This window comes from Monomorium pharaonis, chromosome 9, assembly GCF_013373865.1.
Source record: "Monomorium pharaonis isolate MP-MQ-018 chromosome 9, ASM1337386v2, whole genome shotgun sequence".
NCBI lineage: Eukaryota > Metazoa > Arthropoda > Insecta > Hymenoptera > Formicidae > Monomorium > Monomorium pharaonis.
Genome location: NC_050475.1, coordinates 12,472,807 through 12,492,698, shown reverse-complemented (window position 1 = coordinate 12,492,698; position 19,892 = coordinate 12,472,807). Strand labels below are relative to the sequence as shown.

The following is a 19,892-nucleotide window of genomic DNA, read 5'->3' as shown; positions in this document are numbered from 1 at the left end:
GGAAAGCACCCATACATGCTTCTGGTGTGCATGCATCCCTCTCCCACAAACTATTCACACAGAAAATATTATTTATTATATTTTTTAAAGTAAAATTGCAAAATATTTTTAAAAAATTATACGGTTTTATAAGAAATAAACTAAAAGTCCAACAGCAAATTATTTCTTTTACAAAACAATATATACTAGAGTACAAATATGTATCTGCACGTGAATGAGGTAAATTAATTGGCTCGTCACTCCTGTCGACCCTCAATAGATTGTAGTACATTAATAGCAGAGTAAAGTAACAAGTAAGTAAAAGATACATAAATAGAAGTAGTTTAATTGTTTCAACAAAACATTGGTCCAAAATTGTAGTGACAGTATTTTACTATTTGTTTACATTTATGTTTACGCTTAACCTAATAAACATTAAACAGAAATACAAATTCACGTCATATGACCACATATCCCCGTGGGAGGTCGAGCACGTCTGGTTTTCGTCTTAGGATGTAAACTAACCTCCAAAAATCCCCAACAGAAATACATTATCCGAATAGCCAGAATACGCTGAGTAAACACTAAATATCTTATAAAAAAACAAGTACATGTCATTGCATTATCTTTTTGAGAACATTTTGTCTTTACATTTTTTATTACAGTTCTAAAACCTTATCTAATTTTAACATTTTTTTCCAAATACTGTATTATTTTATGATTTCTATATGTATACAGTTTCTTTTTTTTTTTAACTAATACTGTCATTTTATAATCGTGTTAAATCTTGTGTTTATGTACATTGATATTGAAATTTGCTTGATTAGAAGAATTAATAAATTGCATTTAAATAATTTGATTTGTAGATCAGTGCAATTATTCCTTTGAGATGTCAGGATTTCTAGTATTGTGGATAGGCATTTCAGAATTAGAGTAATTATTGCTCAACTGTTTTATTGTGATGCATTTTGTACATTATCAAAATTAAACTTTTTTATTTAAACATTTTATTTTTTAATATTTTTACATAGCTAAGTTTGTGAAAGCAGATTATATCAACCCAGTGAACACATTTTATAGCGGCAATATAATATAGAAGTTACATGTAATTTAACATTGTTATTCTTGTGATATGTAGGTGCTATATATGACATGGAAATAACCTGTTATGTAATATTTGTTATACGCAAGTGATCTAGCTGTTATACATCGTTTTGGCGTTACAGTTATTCAACAAAAATTGTATAATCGTAACATAACACGTTCGTATCAATGTTATTACGGAACAATGCGTCGTAGTTGACTCAGAAATCAGACATTATAACATCCTGTTGAATGACAAATCTATTTAATAATAAAAAAAATTATTATAAAGATAATGTTTTCAAAAATAACGGTTTGTCTACAATTACTGCGCACAAAAAATGCACAAAATCTAAATTCATCATGTGCTGAACAAAAACAGAATAATAAATGTATACTATTCAATTTTTCTTAGAATTATGATCTATATAGTTAACCATCTAATTAATCATTTGAACGCTTCAAAGATTAGTGCTAAATAGATCGCAATTTCCATCAAATTATTAAGGTTATGGAAAAAGATAAATTTAACAATGAAATTAATAAGTAAATAAATAAATGCTATTTATTTTTAATATGTTTTGCAAAATTTAATTGCTTTTATAAAAAATAATATAGTCGCATCAGTTTACATATAGGTATATGTAGACAATAACAAGTACCCATATCGATGAGTCAAATTGGCGTAGCAGGTAGAGTACAAGGTTCGTAATCCTAAGGTCCCGGGTTCAAACCTAGCAGCGGCAAGTAAGAATAAAATAAAAAATAACAATTTAAATTTAATTAATTAATAAAAATTTATTCTAAATGTAGTATGTGCTGTTGATAAAAATAATTTCAAAAAAATGAAATTTTTATTTTATTTTATTTTTCTTTGTAACTGTTGTGTAACGGTTAGATAACATGTAATTATAACATGTTATATTGCTGAGTCGGAAATTGTAACTTACATGTAAGTTACGTGTAATTTCAGAGTAATGTAACCTGTTATATTCGGTTACATTGCTGTTACACTGCTGCTATATTACTGTGTTCACTGGGAAGTATCTACTGTCAGTTGTTATCAGCAAAAAAGGTTGCAAATTATACATAGAGTCTATGGTTGCATTACGTTTGGCACTTACAGCGCTATGAGCATTATTTCATCCTTATTTGTCATGATTAAACAAGGACAAATAATGCTTATAAGTGCTGTAAATGCCAAAGGAAACAGCCTGTAATTTAATAAGCAGGATTGTAAAACGACTCAACTGGCAGGATAATTTATTAAAAATTAAAACAACATTTTGACCATCTGGATTGTGGTCCTTCTCAAGTACATAAGTCAGTGAACATACATAGCGTCAAAAAGTTTGAGCATCAACTAATAAAAGTTATTGAAATCTTTACACATTAAATTATTTGGAAACAATGGAATACATGTCACAAATTACGTTTGTGCAGAGCGACGGCTAACAAAACGAAACAGCCTATAATATTAAAAGTTTTTTAATAAATAACCATGGAAAATCTGTCAAATGCTGATCATGTTTTACTAATATATTGGCAACAGTAATTAAGCAAGATTAGTGATTTCTACTTAATCTTTGCTGCCAATCTGCTGTCAGAGTCTGTTAGCAAGTCGCAAAACATTGCCAAAATAATACCCATATTACATAGGTTCAATCATTTTCAGATATAAACAATTTTGTATGTTAGTATTTTGTATGTTATTGGGTTTTATGTGTTGCATTTACAAATTTGGATTTTTAAAAATTTTATTTCAAATTTAAACATTTTACCTCAATATTTACAAACCACTATTCTAAAGATTCAATGTTTATATATATTTTGCATAGTAATTTAGAGAAATAACTTTTAATCTTGAGCTATACAAAAAAATAATATTTATACTGCAATTATTATGGAAAATTTTCGATCTTCTACATTTTATGTGCAACAATTCTGAAAAGACTGCAAAATCTCATATACATGTTATAACAGAAGTATTTCTAAGATCTATTACATGCAGTTAATTAAAAAATTTACTCAAGCAGAGTAAAAGTTATCATGACATTAAAATAATGTCAAAATGGTTCAAAATAATTATTAAGAATAATTTTTAATCACAATTTATTTTTGTCATTTTGGATTGAATTCATAGATCGTCTTAAGTCTAGCTATGAGCAGACGTAAGACTTACTTAACAGGAGAACCTCATGTAAACAGCCTGTTTTTCAAGAATTTTTTTGAAAAATAACGCGTAGATTGATTTGAAATTTAAAGTACAATTTATGGACATTACAATGTAAAAAATATTTTTTTTTCAAACTTTAATTGTTTATAATAACGGTGCAATGGCGGCTTGAAAATGGCGTCTGGAAAATGTGCCGTGCAGCGTACAGGTCACAAAAATGATCTGAAACAAAAAACCAAAATGGGTTTTTTAGTTTATGCAAAAACGCACAACATGACATTTTCATTTTATTAAAATTTGCAAATTTGCAAAAATCGCGAAGTTTTGAAAAAGAAAGGTTTTTTTTAAACAATTGTTAATAACAACGTTTTAAATTAAAAAATAAAAATTGGAGAATGTCATGTTGTGACCAACTATCTATAGAATATTTATACCATATATAAATTTTATAAAGATCGAAAAATTAGTTTTTGAGTTATGTTGCAGTGAAATTTTGCGTTTCGAGAAAAACGTTCAAAGTTCGAGTAACAAAATCGTGAAAAAATCGTAATTTATTTTAACTTACCGCAATCTTTTGCTAATCTGCGATTCCAGGGCCATAGAGCAGATCTTCTTGTTCCTCGAACATTACTTTAACACAGCCAGGTTAATATTTGTTACAGAGGGATCAAAAGGCTGAGTTCCCGATTCGTCTACTTGAGTGCTCCGCCCACTGTTCACTTTTCGACGAAAATAACATAGAAGAAAGTCTCAAATCGGTTTCTACTTTTTTTTTATTGTACGGAAAATTTCCTATAAATTTAAGCAAGAAAAAAATTGCTAAAAAATTTCGATTTACATGAGGTTCCCCCTTTAACATGGTTTATGCACATAATAAAGTACTGCAGGTTTACCTCTTACTTACGGGAATTATTCAAGTGTCAATACACATTCTTGTGAAATATGAAATAAGCTTTCTACCATACATATGGTAGAAAAAGTTTCGAAGTTTTAGTATAGCTTATATGGGAGTTGTTTAATTTCTTACTGGAAATATAAACCTTTCTTCTAATAATTACTGGACATATGAACAAAAACTGGATTATAAAAATCTGAATTACAAGCTTTCTAATGACCATAAACAATATATGATGCCGATAATTTATTATTAATCCTAGAATGACTTACCAGAGTAATTTTGTTGCCCAACGCGAATTTGATTTCATCTCCTAATTTAGCAGATAAAGAGATCAACTCGGAGCACCGACTATAATTTAATTTAAAGTCTTAAGTATCGACACTAACTGATGTCGAAACGTTATTAACTTCCGAGCAGTACGAATATAAAATAAAAATTGGGTACGAACATCCACCAACCTTTTTTTTTTTGTTTTGCGCGGATGAGGGAAATCTTCAAAAGACACCCGGGAGCCCGTACTCCCGGGTAGTGTGTGATTCTACACCGACTCCCAGTCTTAACTGGTGCCGGTGTAGCCTGCCCACTAAAACCCTCACCTAGTCGTCCACTCTACCTCTGACTTTTCGGAAGTCCCCTCGGTATTAGCTGAAGCCATGGCTGAACCAGATGGCGGAGAGAGAACAATGATTTTTTTGTCTCAAATGCAATTCGTGCTATGAAGCAACCACTAAGTAGGCTGGTGTAATCGCGATTCACTGTTTTTGCTGTCCGACCAAAGAAGTGACAAAGGTTGAAAGGGGTGAGTTTCGTGGTTAAGAAGGAGTGCCAGAGACCTTTGCGGGTGTGGTTGGGCCCATTTCCGAATTTTTCCAAGCCATTTTTTTTTGCATTAGATTGCCCTGTACTTTTTAAACTACAATCTTGCAACTTCTGTTTTTGACAGGGGGTTGCTTCAAGGGGCATAATTCCGAACTGGATCCATAGTGGGGAGACTTTGTAAGGGTCAATCATATTAACAATTCAGATTTTTTGTTCAACTTTTATGAAGTTGGTGTTATTTCAAACTTTTGTTCTTCTAATTTTGCCCAGTAATTCATATATATAAAATATCTTATTTATTGATTCTACGATATATTAATGTGATAAGAGTGCGTAACAAGGATTATTTGCCTCGTACATAGAACATAGAGGTTTGTTTAATATCTGCAGGTCTAAAGCAAGTTGTGTGAAACTGGGTCTATCATGCGGTATAGTGTTCCAACAGGAGCACATAATGTTATATATATCATGAGAAATCGTTTTGGGACATTCCAGGTGACATTTTTCCTGAGTTAAATAATGTAATAATTCATTGTCCTGTATATTAGCATATGGAAAAAAACCTAGAGTTCCAATTTCCCAGAGCACAACACCGAATGACCAAACATCGCTTTTAGAAGAGAAAACATGATCGCGTATAGCTTCCGGTGACATCCAACGTATTGGGAGTTGACGAGTTTTGCCAGATATATTATTTATCACGTACACTCCATTTCGTGACAGACCAAAATCAGAGATCTAAAATCCATAATAAATCCATATAATTTCCAAAGGTCAATCATGTATTTTCGTGAAGTTTTTCACTTTCCATTGTATTTATTCGGCAAGAAATTTTTTATTATTTACGCGATTACAATTCTATATATGTACTAATTTTATTAAATATGATTAATATACGAATATTAAAGGAAATTACTAATATTAATATCCGTGTTTGTTATATTGATTATGTATTTGTTGCTTTATTGTTAAAGCGGACAAATTGTTTTATAATTGTATCTAATTAAATAATCTTTTATAATTGCGCAAGTATACGTCTGATTCTTTATTGCCATGAATTTATATGATTTATTCAAGAATTAAAGTAAAGAATAAAGTATTCAAGAATTAAAGTAAAAGATTTAAAGTAAAGAATTTGTGAGTCCTGGTTAAGTATTAATAGTTGAGTTATTATTTGTATATTAATCATATTTAATAATTTATATTTTTCACATACAGAGCTATATGATTATGCAAAATAAATTCTCATAGAGTGGATACAGCGAAAAGTGAAAAGTTTTACAAAGCTACACGATTTATACCCAAGATTGATATATACCCAGCTAGCAAAATGACGCAAACTTTGTGCGAAGTTTGCCGCAAACTCGAGCAAACCTTTGCAGCAAAATTATGACAAGGTGTGTCTGCATTAAGCTTAGCTTTTGCTGGCAAGGCTTGTTGTAAATAGTATGATGCATATTTTATGCAAATAACAGGGTAAAATTTGCTAGTAAAGCACAACAACAAGGCAAACTTTGCTGTACACAATGTGATAGCAAATTTGTGGCAAGAATAGAGCAAACCTTGCTGTACATAGCATGATAGCAAAAACAAGGCAAACCTTGCCATGCACAATATGATAGCAAATTTGTTGAAGAACAGGACAAATCTTGTCGAAATTAAGATCAACAAAAATGAAATATTGGACTAATTAGTCCAATATCATAAGTGAATGGTGCAATCGTACTTGGTTCTTTGTTCTCGACGAGCCCTTTTTATTAATCCAGTAGGTAAATCTTTTTCACGAGAAATGCGCCATCTCGAGATAGATAGTAAAGTCACCCAGAAATAAAGTTTAAAACCCGATAATGCAACCTTGTTATTTGTAAATGTGCGTCATTCTATTTGCGAGCAAGCCTTGCCAGCAAAAACTAAGCTATTTGCGACTTTGTCGCAATTTTGTTGCAAAAGTGTGCTCGGCAAGTTTTATTTTATTCTTGCTACTAATTTGTCGTTATTCTGTGTTTAACAAGATTTCCTGTTCCTGCCATAAATTTATTATTATGTCGTGTAGCAAGGTTTGCTCTGTTATTTGCTTAAATTTTGCATTTTATCGTGTCGGAGCAAATCTTGTAATTTCTCTATGTAATATTTATGTGCAAGTCTTTCTCTGTTATTTGCAGCATCGTGTGATGAAAACTTTTGCCGTAAATTTGCTCGAAACTTTTAGAAGACAAAGTAACAGACAATTACTTGTCATAAAATTGTTGTCAAAATTGAAACAATCCTTGCTGTAAAGCTTTCACGATATGTGATTTTAACAGGCCTAGCTAGCTGGGTATATATATATATATATATATATATATATATATATATATATATATATCAATCGTGTGTATATGTATATGTGTAATATTTTTTTAAACTAAATTAAGTTAGAGATAATGGCTTATAAAATTAATATTCAATTAAAATTTGCATTAAAATTAAGTTGAAAGTCAATTTTATTCAACATTATTTATGTTAAAGTGTCGTAATTTATATTAGAGTTATTTTTATATACCTTTTATAAAGAGTTATATAATAAAATAATTATAATATGGATCAGCGAATAAATTTAATATTGTGTGTGCGTGTGCGTGCGTGCATACAGATTTGTAGAATTTAAAATAAGGAAATTAAATATGGCCGTCAGGGAAGGGATAAAAGACGAAAGTTTTTTAATCGAAAGTATAATAAATTTATACAATTTTATAGTCATTGTTAGATATTATATAGTGTATTAATATTTTTGTCAAATCTTTAATTTAATCTTATATTCGTAATAAGCGACTAAAAAAATCCATATAGTTATTTTATCTTATTTGTACTAGTTTCCCATTTCCCGGGGGTGTGAAAGGGTTAAAAAGGTTAATTTACACAGTCTAAAAATAATTAATTGAAGTTAAAACTTAAAATTAATTAATATGCATTAATTAATATATTCAAATTTAAATTAAAATTTTTAACACGGTTTTTTTGTTTCAGTTTATAGCATAAAATTATTTTTAGTTTTTTCAATAGTTACTACCAGACCTTGACACTTCTGTAGTTTTAGTCCATCGCTTATTACTCGTGAACAGATCAACGTACAGCGCTCAGCAAAAAAGCGTTAGCTGAAAGTTTGCACTTTTGAATGCAAAACTGCTGTTATTAATTTTTTCACAGATTTATTTTTTGTGACAACAAATCGCGTTCAAAGATTATGTAAAAAATCACAGATTTTACGGTTTTTATTTAGTTCAATGTAGTGTTGTAGGAAAGATTCAATCACATCGCTAAAACAAAGTTTTATAGTACCATTACTCTCCAGTAATAAATGCTAACGTTCATGGAATAAAACATTTTTATGCCACGTGTTTATCATTCTTGGAATTACTGAAATTGCTTACAACATTTTAAAATAATTTTTCTACACTCTTTTGACCAAGTTACGAAGTTAACCTTACATTTTTTTAAAATGACGCTTACCGCCGGCATTAGCGTTATCCAATGTGCTCCACGTAGAGGATGTCGGTCGGACTGTGCACATCGCGCGCGCGCGCGCGCGCGCGCGTGTGTGTGTGTGTGTGTGTGTGTGTGTGTTCCAAAGCAAAAGTAAGGATCCGCGGTTCGTCACGTGCGCGCTTGCGACTGTTTTTTGCAACTTCTTAAATGTCGTTTTATGTCGTTTCAAATGCGTTCAAATATCTACGCGGCATTTTGAAAATTTCGTATACAAGCTCTACGAGAATCGTCTGTTAAACATTTGTTTTAAAGTCTTTATATGTAAACATTACATGTAAACATTACGAGTACGCACCTAGTCACACACATGCCATAATGTTTACAAGTAATGTTTACGTACAAAGAGACTTTAAAATAAATGTTCAGTACACAAACGATTCTCGTAGTATATTGAGCTCGTAATCGTTTAAGAGAAGTCGACTTTCGTTCTCATTGTTGTGCGCGAGTGCCGAATCTTACACTAGACATCGTCAGATTTGTCTTCAATTTACGCGTGATCATATAAAGACCATGAAAAATGTGTACTTTTCTGACGAATCGCGTTTTTATCTTTACAGCAATGAAATTCGTACACGTACTTGGCCTCAACCAAGAAATAAATGCTGTGATTGGAACTGCGTTATGACAGTACGAGCCCATAACGGTGGTTCTATGATGGTGTGGAGATATGTTTCAAAGACAGAACGAACTGAATTAGTGATCCTGCCACCTCCTGCAATCACAAGCATTTGATACATAAATGAAATTCTTCGACCTTACATATTGCCTTTACGTTTATCGCATCTGAATTTTGTGTTTATGCAGAACAACGCTCGTCCTCATACAGCAAATGTAACTAGATGCTTTCTTGAGCGACACAATATTACATTGCTGGATCATCCCGCCAATAGTCCAGACTTAAATCCAATTGAACACGTTCGGGACGAGATGAAACGACGTTTAAGAAGTCGCGAGAAACAGCTACGATATTTAAATGAGTTGGGAGAAGCAGTTAGATAAATTTGGCATAAAATTCCGTAGAGCTTTATTAACCACTTCGTCGGCAGGCAAAATTTCACTGTTCGTGTCCGTGTGGGCAAGAAAAAAAAGTAATCGCAATTCAAAAATATTTTGTATCTAAAAGCTTTCGAAGTCGCTGATTATGAATCAGATATCAGAATTTTGAAATTTAAAATGGCGGACCGAAAATATTTTAATTTAATTTATTTGGTAAAATTTATAATACAGGGGTTTTTGAATTGTTAAATTTGGGTTCATTTTGGGTCCGCCATTTTGAATTTTGGAGTTTTGACTTTGGATTCATACTCCCGCGACTCAAAAAAACCCTAGATACCAGCTTTCATAATAATTGGAAAATTTTTATTATTTTGAGTCCGTCAGTTTGAATTTTGGAGTTTGGACCTTGGATTCATATTCAGCGACACAAAAAATCTTTGGATATCAATTTTCATGCAAATTGATCCAGCCAATTAAAAAATAAACGATGTGGGGCATATGGCGTCAATGCCCCCTGGGGCACACATATTTTGTATAATTGCAGTAATTGATCAGAGAAGAGGTAACACACAATATTGAACACACATAACACGTCCCCTGCCTTCATACACACACACACAACACACAAACCACTCACACACATACACATGCACGTATACGCATACAGCAGAGAAGGTTTGGTGTTTCAAAATACTGCGGAAGTGACGAATCGCGGGGTCCTCATCTCTATGACACACACACGCACGCACGCACGCACGCACGCACGCGCGTGCGATGTGCACAATCCGACCGGCAACCTTCACATGGTGCACAATGAATAACGTCGGCGGTAAGCGTCATTAAAAAAAAATGTAAGGTTCACTTTGTAACTTGGTCAAAAGTGTGTAGAAAAATTGTTGAAAAAACGTAAGCAATTTCAACAATTCTAAGAATGTTAAACACGTGGAATAAAAATGTTTTATTCCATGAACATTAGTGTTTATTACTGGGGAGTAATCGTACTATAAAACTTTGCTTTAGCGATGTAATTGAATCTTTCTTCAGAACAGTACATTAAACTAAATGAAAACCGTAAAATATGCGATTTTTTACGTAATCTGAACGCGATTTGTTACAAAAATAAATGTGAAAAAATTAATAACAGCATTTAAAAGTGCAAACTTTCAGCTTTTCAACGCTTTTTTGCTGAGCACTGTACGTTAATCTGTTCACGAGTAACAAGCGATGAAAGTCAAAATGACCATTTTTTCTTAAAATTTCAATAACTCGGTCAAAAAAAGATCGAACAGCAATGAACAACTACTCAAAAAAAGATCCCGCTCTAAGATGCAAGTAACAAAAATTCTCTAAATTTTTTTCACGCGAGATGCAGCTCAAGAAATTCGCATAAAAAATTTTTATTTTAACGGGTCAAGCTTCATTGTTGTGCCACGTTGGTGAAAAAAAAAGAACTAAAATCGCCAAAAAGCATTTGAAAGAAATTTCAAGCTTTAAGACACTTTTTGGATTTTGTTTTTATGATGATTTTTTGCTGAGTTCTAGCGGTTTGAAAATAGCCTAAATTTTTGGTATGCAAAAAGTGTTCTTTATTATAGTAGTGTGTATATATATAAGGGAAGTGCGCCGGTTGTGGGCACGCTCTAGTTGTGGGCACCCCTACGTAAATTTGGACAGCAAGCATACTGATCTGAATACTGAAAAACGTGTATGTTGACGGTACGCAGTTTTCGTGTTGATATCGAAACGAATACACGCAATTGCGTAGTAGCTGTGAGCATAATAAAAATTATTTGCAATAAATAAACAGAAAAGTGATTTTCTACTCTTTTTGAAGTGCGATAAATCGGTGTGAATTCTTTCAAAAAGGTAAGTGTTTCATTGTGTTTGCAGTGTTGTTATTGTATTTTGTGATTTTATTTTGTATTCAACCAAAATTTTTGCACCACATAATTTGTTAGTCTTTTGGAAAAATAGCTGCGATTCCCGGTTATGAGCACCTTCATGTAACCGGTTGTGGGCACCCTTGTTTTTTTTTTCATTTAATGCGTGTGTTTGGTTGAGAAACTGCGTAATATCGTTCTTTATGTTGACGTAACGTATTTTATCACTGTTTTTATGCATTTTACGCATTTTTACGAGAGCGGCTAAGCTACCAGCTAAGCAGGCATCTGTTTCTCTCCCAAAAGAGCGTGGACGGAAGGCAACACTAGCCAAACCATCAACTAAGCGCACCAAAGCAACACTATCTAGACCATCGGCTATGCGCATCAAGACAAAGCAGTCTCCACCATCTGACGATGATGTAGACTTCTGTCTCATCTGTCTGGACCTACTGCCACGGAAATTGACCGCCGCAAACTCCATTAAATGCAATGAATGCAGTCGTCCGGTGCATTTAAAGTGCGCTGATATGCGTGCCAGCTACTTCACATGCAAGCATTGAAAACGTGTCATTTTTTTTTGCCAGTGAAGGCTTCTAAAATAAATAAATTTTTATTTTCCCTTTATTTGTGGTGGTTTTCTTTCATATTTTTCCATTTTTAGCGGATTTTTCAAGGGTGCCCACAACCGCCGCATTTCCCTTATATATGTGTGTGCGTGCGTGCGTGCGTGCGTGCGTGCGTGCGTGCGTGCGTGCGTGCGTGCGTGCGTGCGTGCGTGCGTGCGTGCGTGCGTGCGTGCGTGCGTGCGTGCGTGCGTGCGTGCGTGCGTGCGTGCGTGCGTGCGTGCGTGCGTGCGTGCGTGCGTGCGTGCGTGCGTGCGTGCGTGCGTGCGTGCGTGCGTGCGTGCGTGCGTGCGTGCGTGAGTGCGTGCGTGCGTGCGTGCGTGCGTGCGTGCGTGCGTGCGTGCGTGCGTGCGTGCGTGCGTGCGTGCGTGCGTGCGTGCGTGCGTGCGTGCGTGCGTGCGTGCGTGCGTGCGTGCGTGCGTGCGTGCGTGCGTGCGTGCGTGCGTGCGTGCGTGCGTGCGTGCGTGCGTGCGTGCGTGCGTGCGTGCGTGCGTGCGTGCGTGCGTGCGTGCGTGCGTGCGTGCGTGCGTGCGTGCGTGCGTGCGTGCGTGCGTGCGTGCGTGCGTGCGTGCGTGCGTGCGTGCGTGCGTGCGTGCGTGCGTGCGTGCGTGCGTGCGTGCGTGCGTGCGTGCGTGCGTGCGTGCGTGCGTGCGTGCGTGCGTGCGTGCGTGCGTGCGTGCGTGCGTGCGTGCGTGCGTGCGTGCGTGCGTGCGTGCGTGCGTGCGTGCGTGCGTGCGTGCGTGCGTGCGTGCGTGCGTGCGTGCGTGCGTGCGTGCGTGCGTGCGTGCGTGCGTGCGTGCGTGCGTGTACCTGCTGAACCGTATTATTACACTAAAAAGCTTATTAAACTATTTAAACTGTCAAAGGATTTTAATTATTTATTGTTATGTAAATTTTTTGTTCTAACATGTTTTTTATAAAGTTGATTAAATATTAGAATAATATAATAACAAGTTATATATATGTATATATATCATAATAATAATAACAATTTATTTGTTTTATAATATTTAGCTGTCTTCATAAAAAGATATAAATTTAAATTTTAATATAAATTTTGGTTGACTTGGTAATGTTTGTTGTTCATCGTTTATCTTATTGCAGTATTGCAGTGTACGAATATAAAATTCTATATTGTTCCATTACAATATTGTTATGTTCTTCGTATTTATATGAAAATATTAAATTTTTATATAAATGTTTTTTAAATTATTTCATTACTACGGTGATAATATCAACAAAATAATATTTCTAAATATTTTTTAAAATATAGATTTTTCAATGTTGCATATATAAATAATTCTTTTTGTATTTATTGTTATAAACTCTGGAAAAAATTTTATATTGTTCGGAATGTTCGGAATTAATAAATACATTTTTATACAAATTATACAAGTATCATTTTGTGTGGTTTATCGACGGCGGCGATATCGATGACACGGCGTATCGAATACACTGTATTCTGTAGAGAGTGTAGAGGTTATGGAGCAAGGAGCGTCTGACATTGCCACGCGTAAATTTGACCACGTTCGGAATGACCACGGGAAATATTGCACGTGGTTCAATTTGCCCACGTTCGAAACGGCCACGTTCGGAATGGCCACCTGAAATATTGCACGGAGTTCAATTTGTCCACGTTTGAAACGGTCACGTCCAAAACGGCCACGTCCGAAATGGCCACGTTCGAAACGGCCACGTTTGGAACGGCCACGTTAGAAATGGCCACGTTTGAAATGGCCACATATGTTTTACAAAATTTCCAGTACAATGCACATGGGTTAGTGACTTAGGCCGAAGGCTTCCCTCCCGTGTGTGTGTGTGTGTGTGTGTTTGGCGCGCGCGCAAAGCATTCTTTGCACTACAGTTTGCAACTTTCCACGTAAACAAGAAAAAAATCCAAACATTCCAAACATGGCCATTCCGAACGTTGCCATTTCGAACGTGGTCAAATTTACGCGTGGCCATTTTGAACGTGGTCAAATTATATCCACTCTATAGAGCACGCAGAAACACATGCTTGTAGACCTACTAGACAGACTCAAGAGAGAGTGAAGCGGATTGCGCGGATTCACCAGAAGTCAACATTTTTAGCACATCTTTTAGTGGGCGGGATCTTTAACTTCTTTTCAGATTTCAAATACTGATTACATTACTTCATAATATATTAATTTTCTTTTTTGTATATATGAATACTAGAAAGATATTCCAATGTCACATTATTTATATTAATACTGGGTAGATTTTCGCAATTCGACAAACATTGCACGCTTGCATTGTGTGTGTGTATATATCCCAGATAGCACAAAATATTATCATAAATATTTATAAATATTTTGCAAAGGCCGTAACCGGATAAGAAAAAGGCAATCTGCCCTCGTACGGATCATACTCATTTTTTTGCTTTGATTGCTATCAGTGTTACAATTTAGCCAAATATTAGCCCTTTTTATTGAACCGTTTTGGTGTAAATAATAAAAATAGAAATTCCGAAAATAATTTATATTTTTTGATCGGCTTAACCGATTTCGATGAAATTTTAATATGTTATAGATATTATTGAAACACATTTATGAAAAATTCGGGAAGGGTTTCTGATGACAGAAACATTGATAAAAAAACATAAATAGTTGTTTTTGATTTTTTTAGTCCCGATATCTTTTTGGTACAATTACGAAAATTTTTTTGTAGAATCTTGGAATAGTTTTTTACAAGTCGTATTTTTTTAAAAGCAATATAGTGGGTAGCAGGTTCCCATAAAAAATACCGTTTTTTTTTATTTTTTAAAAATATGATATGCTTTTGGTACAATTGCGATATTTTTTTGTAGAATGTTGGGACAGTATTCTACAACACCAAATTTTTTTGAATCAATAAAATCAGTGGAAGATACTTAAAAAAACAAAACTTTTTTTAATTTTTTAAAAGTATGATGTTTTTGGTACGATTACCATATTTTTTGTAGAATATTGGGATAGTATTCTACATCAAATTTTTTCGAATCAATTAAATCAGTGGAAGGTACTTAAAAAAACAAAATATTTCTTTTAATTTTTTAAAAATATGATGTTTTTTGTACCATTGTCATATTTTTTTGTAGAATTTTTAGATAGTATTCTACAACAAGTAATTTTTACAAAAAAAAAAATAAATAAAATTAAATAATTATAAAAAAATAAATTATAATTGTATTAAATCAAATGTTTATTAATGATTCTCAAAATAATGATTTCCACACACATTCGTTTACGTAACCATTGGCTCTCATACTATCATTTACAATATTTATATGGACGGACTAATCTTCATCGATAATAGGCGTGATGCCGTCTGTTTTGAATAGTTTACATAAGTGCTGGCTTGTTCTCGGAATTTCTGATAAATATTGTCCGTAGGATAAATAACAAATAATGGCAGCAATGTGCGAAGAGCAGCCAACTGTTCTTCGTCCATTGGCGCACTCACAAAAGTATCTTTTTATCCCTGATTGACCAATACTATCAGGAGTGTATTTAATAAAGCATTGATACACTTTCTTAGATATGTGACGGGACTGTACTTGAAGCTTTAGTATATTGGACTGGTCTTTGAGGAACTGCAAATTCAAACTACCATTTAGAATCTTTATTTAGAATTTCTACCGAGTAGAAAATCGCCTGCGAATACTGATAAGTTCCGGTAAATAATATTTTCAAATTAGTTTCTGTTAGTTCCGGGAAGTTAAGCAAGTCACTGGACGAAATATTTTGAAAAGGCAATCATTTCCGAAACCAACCATTCTCCTTAACCACAATAGCCAAAGAAATTCTAAATAAAGATAATAGTTCGAATTTGCAGTTCTTCAAAGAACAATCCAGTACACTGAAGCTTCAAATACAATCCTGTTACATATCTAAGAAAGTGTATCGATGTTTTATTGAATACACTCCTGATAGTATTGGTCAATCAGGGATAAAAAGATACTTTTGTGAGTGCGCCAATGGACGAAGAACAGTTGGCTGCTGTTCGCACATTGCTGTCATTATTTATTATTTATCCCACGGATAATATTTATCAAAAATTCCGAGACCAGGCCAGCACTTATGTAAAATATTCAAAACAGACGGCATTACGCTTATTATCGATAAAGATTAATTCGTCCATATAAATATTGTAAATAATAGTTTGAGAGCTAATGATTATGTAAACAAATGTGTATGTGTAATTCATTATTTTGAGAATCATTAATAAACATTTAATTTAATACGATATAGTTTATTTTTTTATAATTATTTTATTTTATTATTTTTTTTAGTAAAAATTACTTGTTGTAAAATACTGTCTAAAAATTCTACAAAAAAATATGGCAATGATACAAAAAACATCATATTTTAAAAAAATTAAAACAAATATTTTGTTTTTTTAAGTACCTTCTACTAATTTTATTGATTCAAAAAAATTTAGTGTTGTAGAATACTGTCCCAGCATTCTACAAAAAAATATAGCGATTGTACCAAAGGCTTATTGTATTTTTAAAAAATTAAAAAAAAAGTTTTGTTTTTTAAGTACCTTCCATTGATTTTATTAATTCGAAAAAATTTGGTGTTGTAGAATACTGTCCCAACATCCTACAAAAAAAAATATCGCACCAAAAGCATATCATATTTTTAAGAAATAAAAAAAGAATACTTTATTTTTATGGGTATCTGTTACCCACTATATTGTTTTGAAAAAAATACGTCTTGTAGAAAACTGTTCCAAGATTCTACAAAAAAATTTTCGTAATTGTACCAGAAGAATATCGGGATTTAAAAAATCAAGAACATTAATTTATTTTTTTTATCAATGTTTCTGTCATCAGAAACCCTTCCCGAATTTTTCGTAAATGTGTTTCAATAATATCTATAACATATTAAAATTTCATCAACATCGATTAAGCCGATCAAAAAATATATATTATTTTCAAAATTTTTATTTTTATTATTTACACCAAAATGGTTCAATAAAAAGGCTAATATTTGGCTAAATTGTAAGTAATACTGATAGCAATCAAAGCAAAAAAAAATGAGCATGATTCGTGCGGGGGCTTTGACACTAGAAATTACATAATTATTTCTTATATCCGCGGACTTAGTGAGAACATTAGGTTGACATTAAAGAACATTGACACACTCTATACGGTACCCAAAAAATTAGACGCGTACATTTAAGAGGGGTAAAGACAAAATTCCTATTAACAAGAGAACGGAAGTCGTGTACAAGATTAATTGCAATAGTTGCAATGCCACATATATCGGACAGACAAAAATACACGTTGAAACTAGATTAAAGGAACATCAACAAAATATTAAGAAGCATGAAAATAATTTATCTGTCGTCAGCAAGCACCGCCTTTTGCATGACCATGATTTCGACTGGTATGAACCCGAGATTTTACATGACGAAAAACACATCCGAAAGAGAAAGATCGCCGAGATGTTTTTTATTAAAAAACATTGTAATACAATTAACTTGAAAAAAGATACCGAGAACTTAAACCCCATCTACGACCGTATAATAAAATCGGTCTAATCTATGCTGTTCTCTTTCTTTCTCGCTTTTTCTTATATTTATATTTATTCACTATTTGCTTTGACATCGTGCATACTGACTACATCGTTTCTCCCATGGTATCCGCTTGCTACCGTACGGCTGTTAAGACATACGAAACCTACTGACTTGTGTTCGCGGAAATCCGCATATTTTATCTTAATTTATTTCCATTTAATTTTTATTGTTTGTTTTTAATTTGTGACTAAGCAATTTGACTCATGACTATTTGTGACACGCCGACACGTAAGTTAACTGTTTTACTTCAACTTCACCCACGGTTCGATTCTAGTTTAATTACATTGTCGTTTTTTCTTCTTTTTTTCCACGAATTTACTTACAGTGTTATGATATGCCTGCACACATTATCATAGCATGGTCCGTGCACGATGTCAAATATAACTAAATTTATTCTCAAAACTTCTATATAGACTAAGGTACTCATTTACATTCTTATATTATTTTATACGCCTACGACTATTGCTTTCTCCCTGACACTGATGTAATTGTTGTAGATCTCACTTGATAAGGACCCGAACCAAGGGTCGAAACATCGTGTAATTATTAATTGTTTAATAAACTGGCCAGTCGGGTCGACGTAAAGAGAATTTACTTTATTTATTTATTTACTGGCGAAATATCTTCCAATTTTTATTATTTTATAAATATTTTATAAATATTTTGTGCTATCTGGGATATGTATATACATATACATATTCATATTGAGGAAATTGTACTGAAAATGGCGGAACCAAAGTAAGGAACACTATCCGCTCCACTCTCTTTTGAGTCTCTCTAAGGCCTACAAGTTGTTAATGCCATCTATTGAATCGAGGAAATCAAATGGACACTCAGATCCGATAGAATGTATTGAAATGTTAGGAGCCCGGTTACTACCCAAATCCTGATAATTATACAAGTCATTTTTTTAAATTGCAATACAGATGTCTGTTACCTTTAGCGTTAGATTTGAGGTGAGAAGGATGTTTCTTGCCGCCAAATCTCGATGTATGATGTTTTTAGCTTCTAAATGTTCCATTCCTTTTACGATGTCGAGTGCAAATTTTATAAATTGTTGTCTTTCGATTACGTCGTATACATTTTCATCATTGTTTTTGTTTTTCTCAAAAATATTTGCGTATCTGGATGCAATTTTTTCAAAATTGCACAAAGACGTGTCGTCCGTTTGTATTTTTCTTCTATAATGTAGATACTCAAGCAAATCTCCACCCTCCATGTATTCCAAAATTATACATATAGGATTGTTCGGTGAAGTACAACAACCTATGAGGTTCACTAAATGCTTATGTGGACCAGCCATTTTCATTATCTTGATTTCTTCTAATAATTGACGTCTAACTTCTGGTTCGTTGCACGCGTCAAAACATTGAGACATTTTAACGGCTACTAACGTGCTTTCATTGTTCACGGTGCCTAGATATACTTTACCGAACTGCCCTTTTCCTAATTCACATGTCAGATTTATACATTTATATGGCATTTCAAATGCGTCCTTCTGTGGCTTGCAATGTGTCTCCTGCAAAAATTTCGTAAATACTAAAATTTTCAAATTTTCAATATAACATAGAATCTTGCAGCAATATTGCAATTTTGCATATTTTAATATTTTGAAAATATTATTAATATAGATATACAATATAATTTTATTAGTGTTGCAGTAATATTTTAATCATAAAGAAAACCTGCGAGGATTTTACGTGTAATTATTTATGTATGCGTGGACATTTTATGATTCGTTAAAACTTGCTTATGAGAATTTTTATATGACTCTTTAAACATGAGTCCATAACGATTAATAAAGCATAACTATTTTTAAATGTGCTTGATATAAGTAATTTCCGCAATTAAAGCAATCTTTTAGTGTAAAAATACAACTTATTTTTATGATTTTGTTTTATATTTTGCTTTTGTAGTAAAACGTTAAAGTTAAAAATAATAATTTTTAATTATTAATTATATATCGTTAAACAATGATAATTTTATTCAAAGATTTTAAGGTTTGTTTTTATTTTTTAATTGCTTTCTATGTAATATTAAAAAATGTTTTTTATTTAAAATTTTAATAATGTCTCACTGGAATGTGAGCTTTTCTTCTTTGAATTTTTTTGTAAGCTTTCCATTTCAATTTTTCTTTAATATAGATTTAAAATTCTAAAATATTGTGAATTCTAGAATAGGTAAAAATGTAGCTTGACATATATAGATTAAAAGTCGAATTACGCATAACAATCAAATAACAAGTGCACAATTGAATTTATTGATAAAGGATAAATCTTATATCAATGGATGAGCCATATCAATTAAACTATTGGAAAGTTGTAATA

The 19,892-nt window shown here is 33.0% G+C and overlaps 2 protein-coding genes across 6 annotated transcripts in view; one reads left to right on the top strand and one right to left on the bottom strand.

Moving 5' to 3' along the window:
• Window positions 1-19,892, top strand: part of LOC105834956 (protein Dr1) — a 61,445-nt gene continuing 41,553 nt past the window's right edge. Inside the window, exon 1 of one of the 3 annotated variants that reach the window (XM_036292294.1) lies at window positions 1-293. The gene's annotated coding sequence lies outside the window, so the exon portion shown is untranslated. The other 2 variants (XM_036292293.1, XM_012677840.3) reach the window with 2 other exon arrangements.
• Window positions 3,157-19,892, bottom strand: part of LOC105832727 (fibroblast growth factor receptor 3) — a 36,069-nt gene continuing 19,333 nt past the window's right edge. The window contains exons 7-9 of one of the 3 annotated variants that reach the window (XR_004964700.1): window positions 18,503-19,084; window positions 3,804-5,693; window positions 3,157-3,460 (exon numbers count right to left, since the gene is read on the bottom strand). Coding sequence is in view for 2 of the 3 variants with exons in the window: in XM_036292285.1 (XP_036148178.1) it covers window positions 5,271-5,693; window positions 18,503-19,084 (1,005 nt within the window). In the remaining variant the exon portion in view is untranslated. Of the gene's footprint in view, window positions 5,694-13,299; window positions 13,587-18,502; window positions 19,085-19,892 lie in introns of those variants that run through there. The other 2 variants (XM_036292285.1, XM_036292286.1) reach the window with 2 other exon arrangements.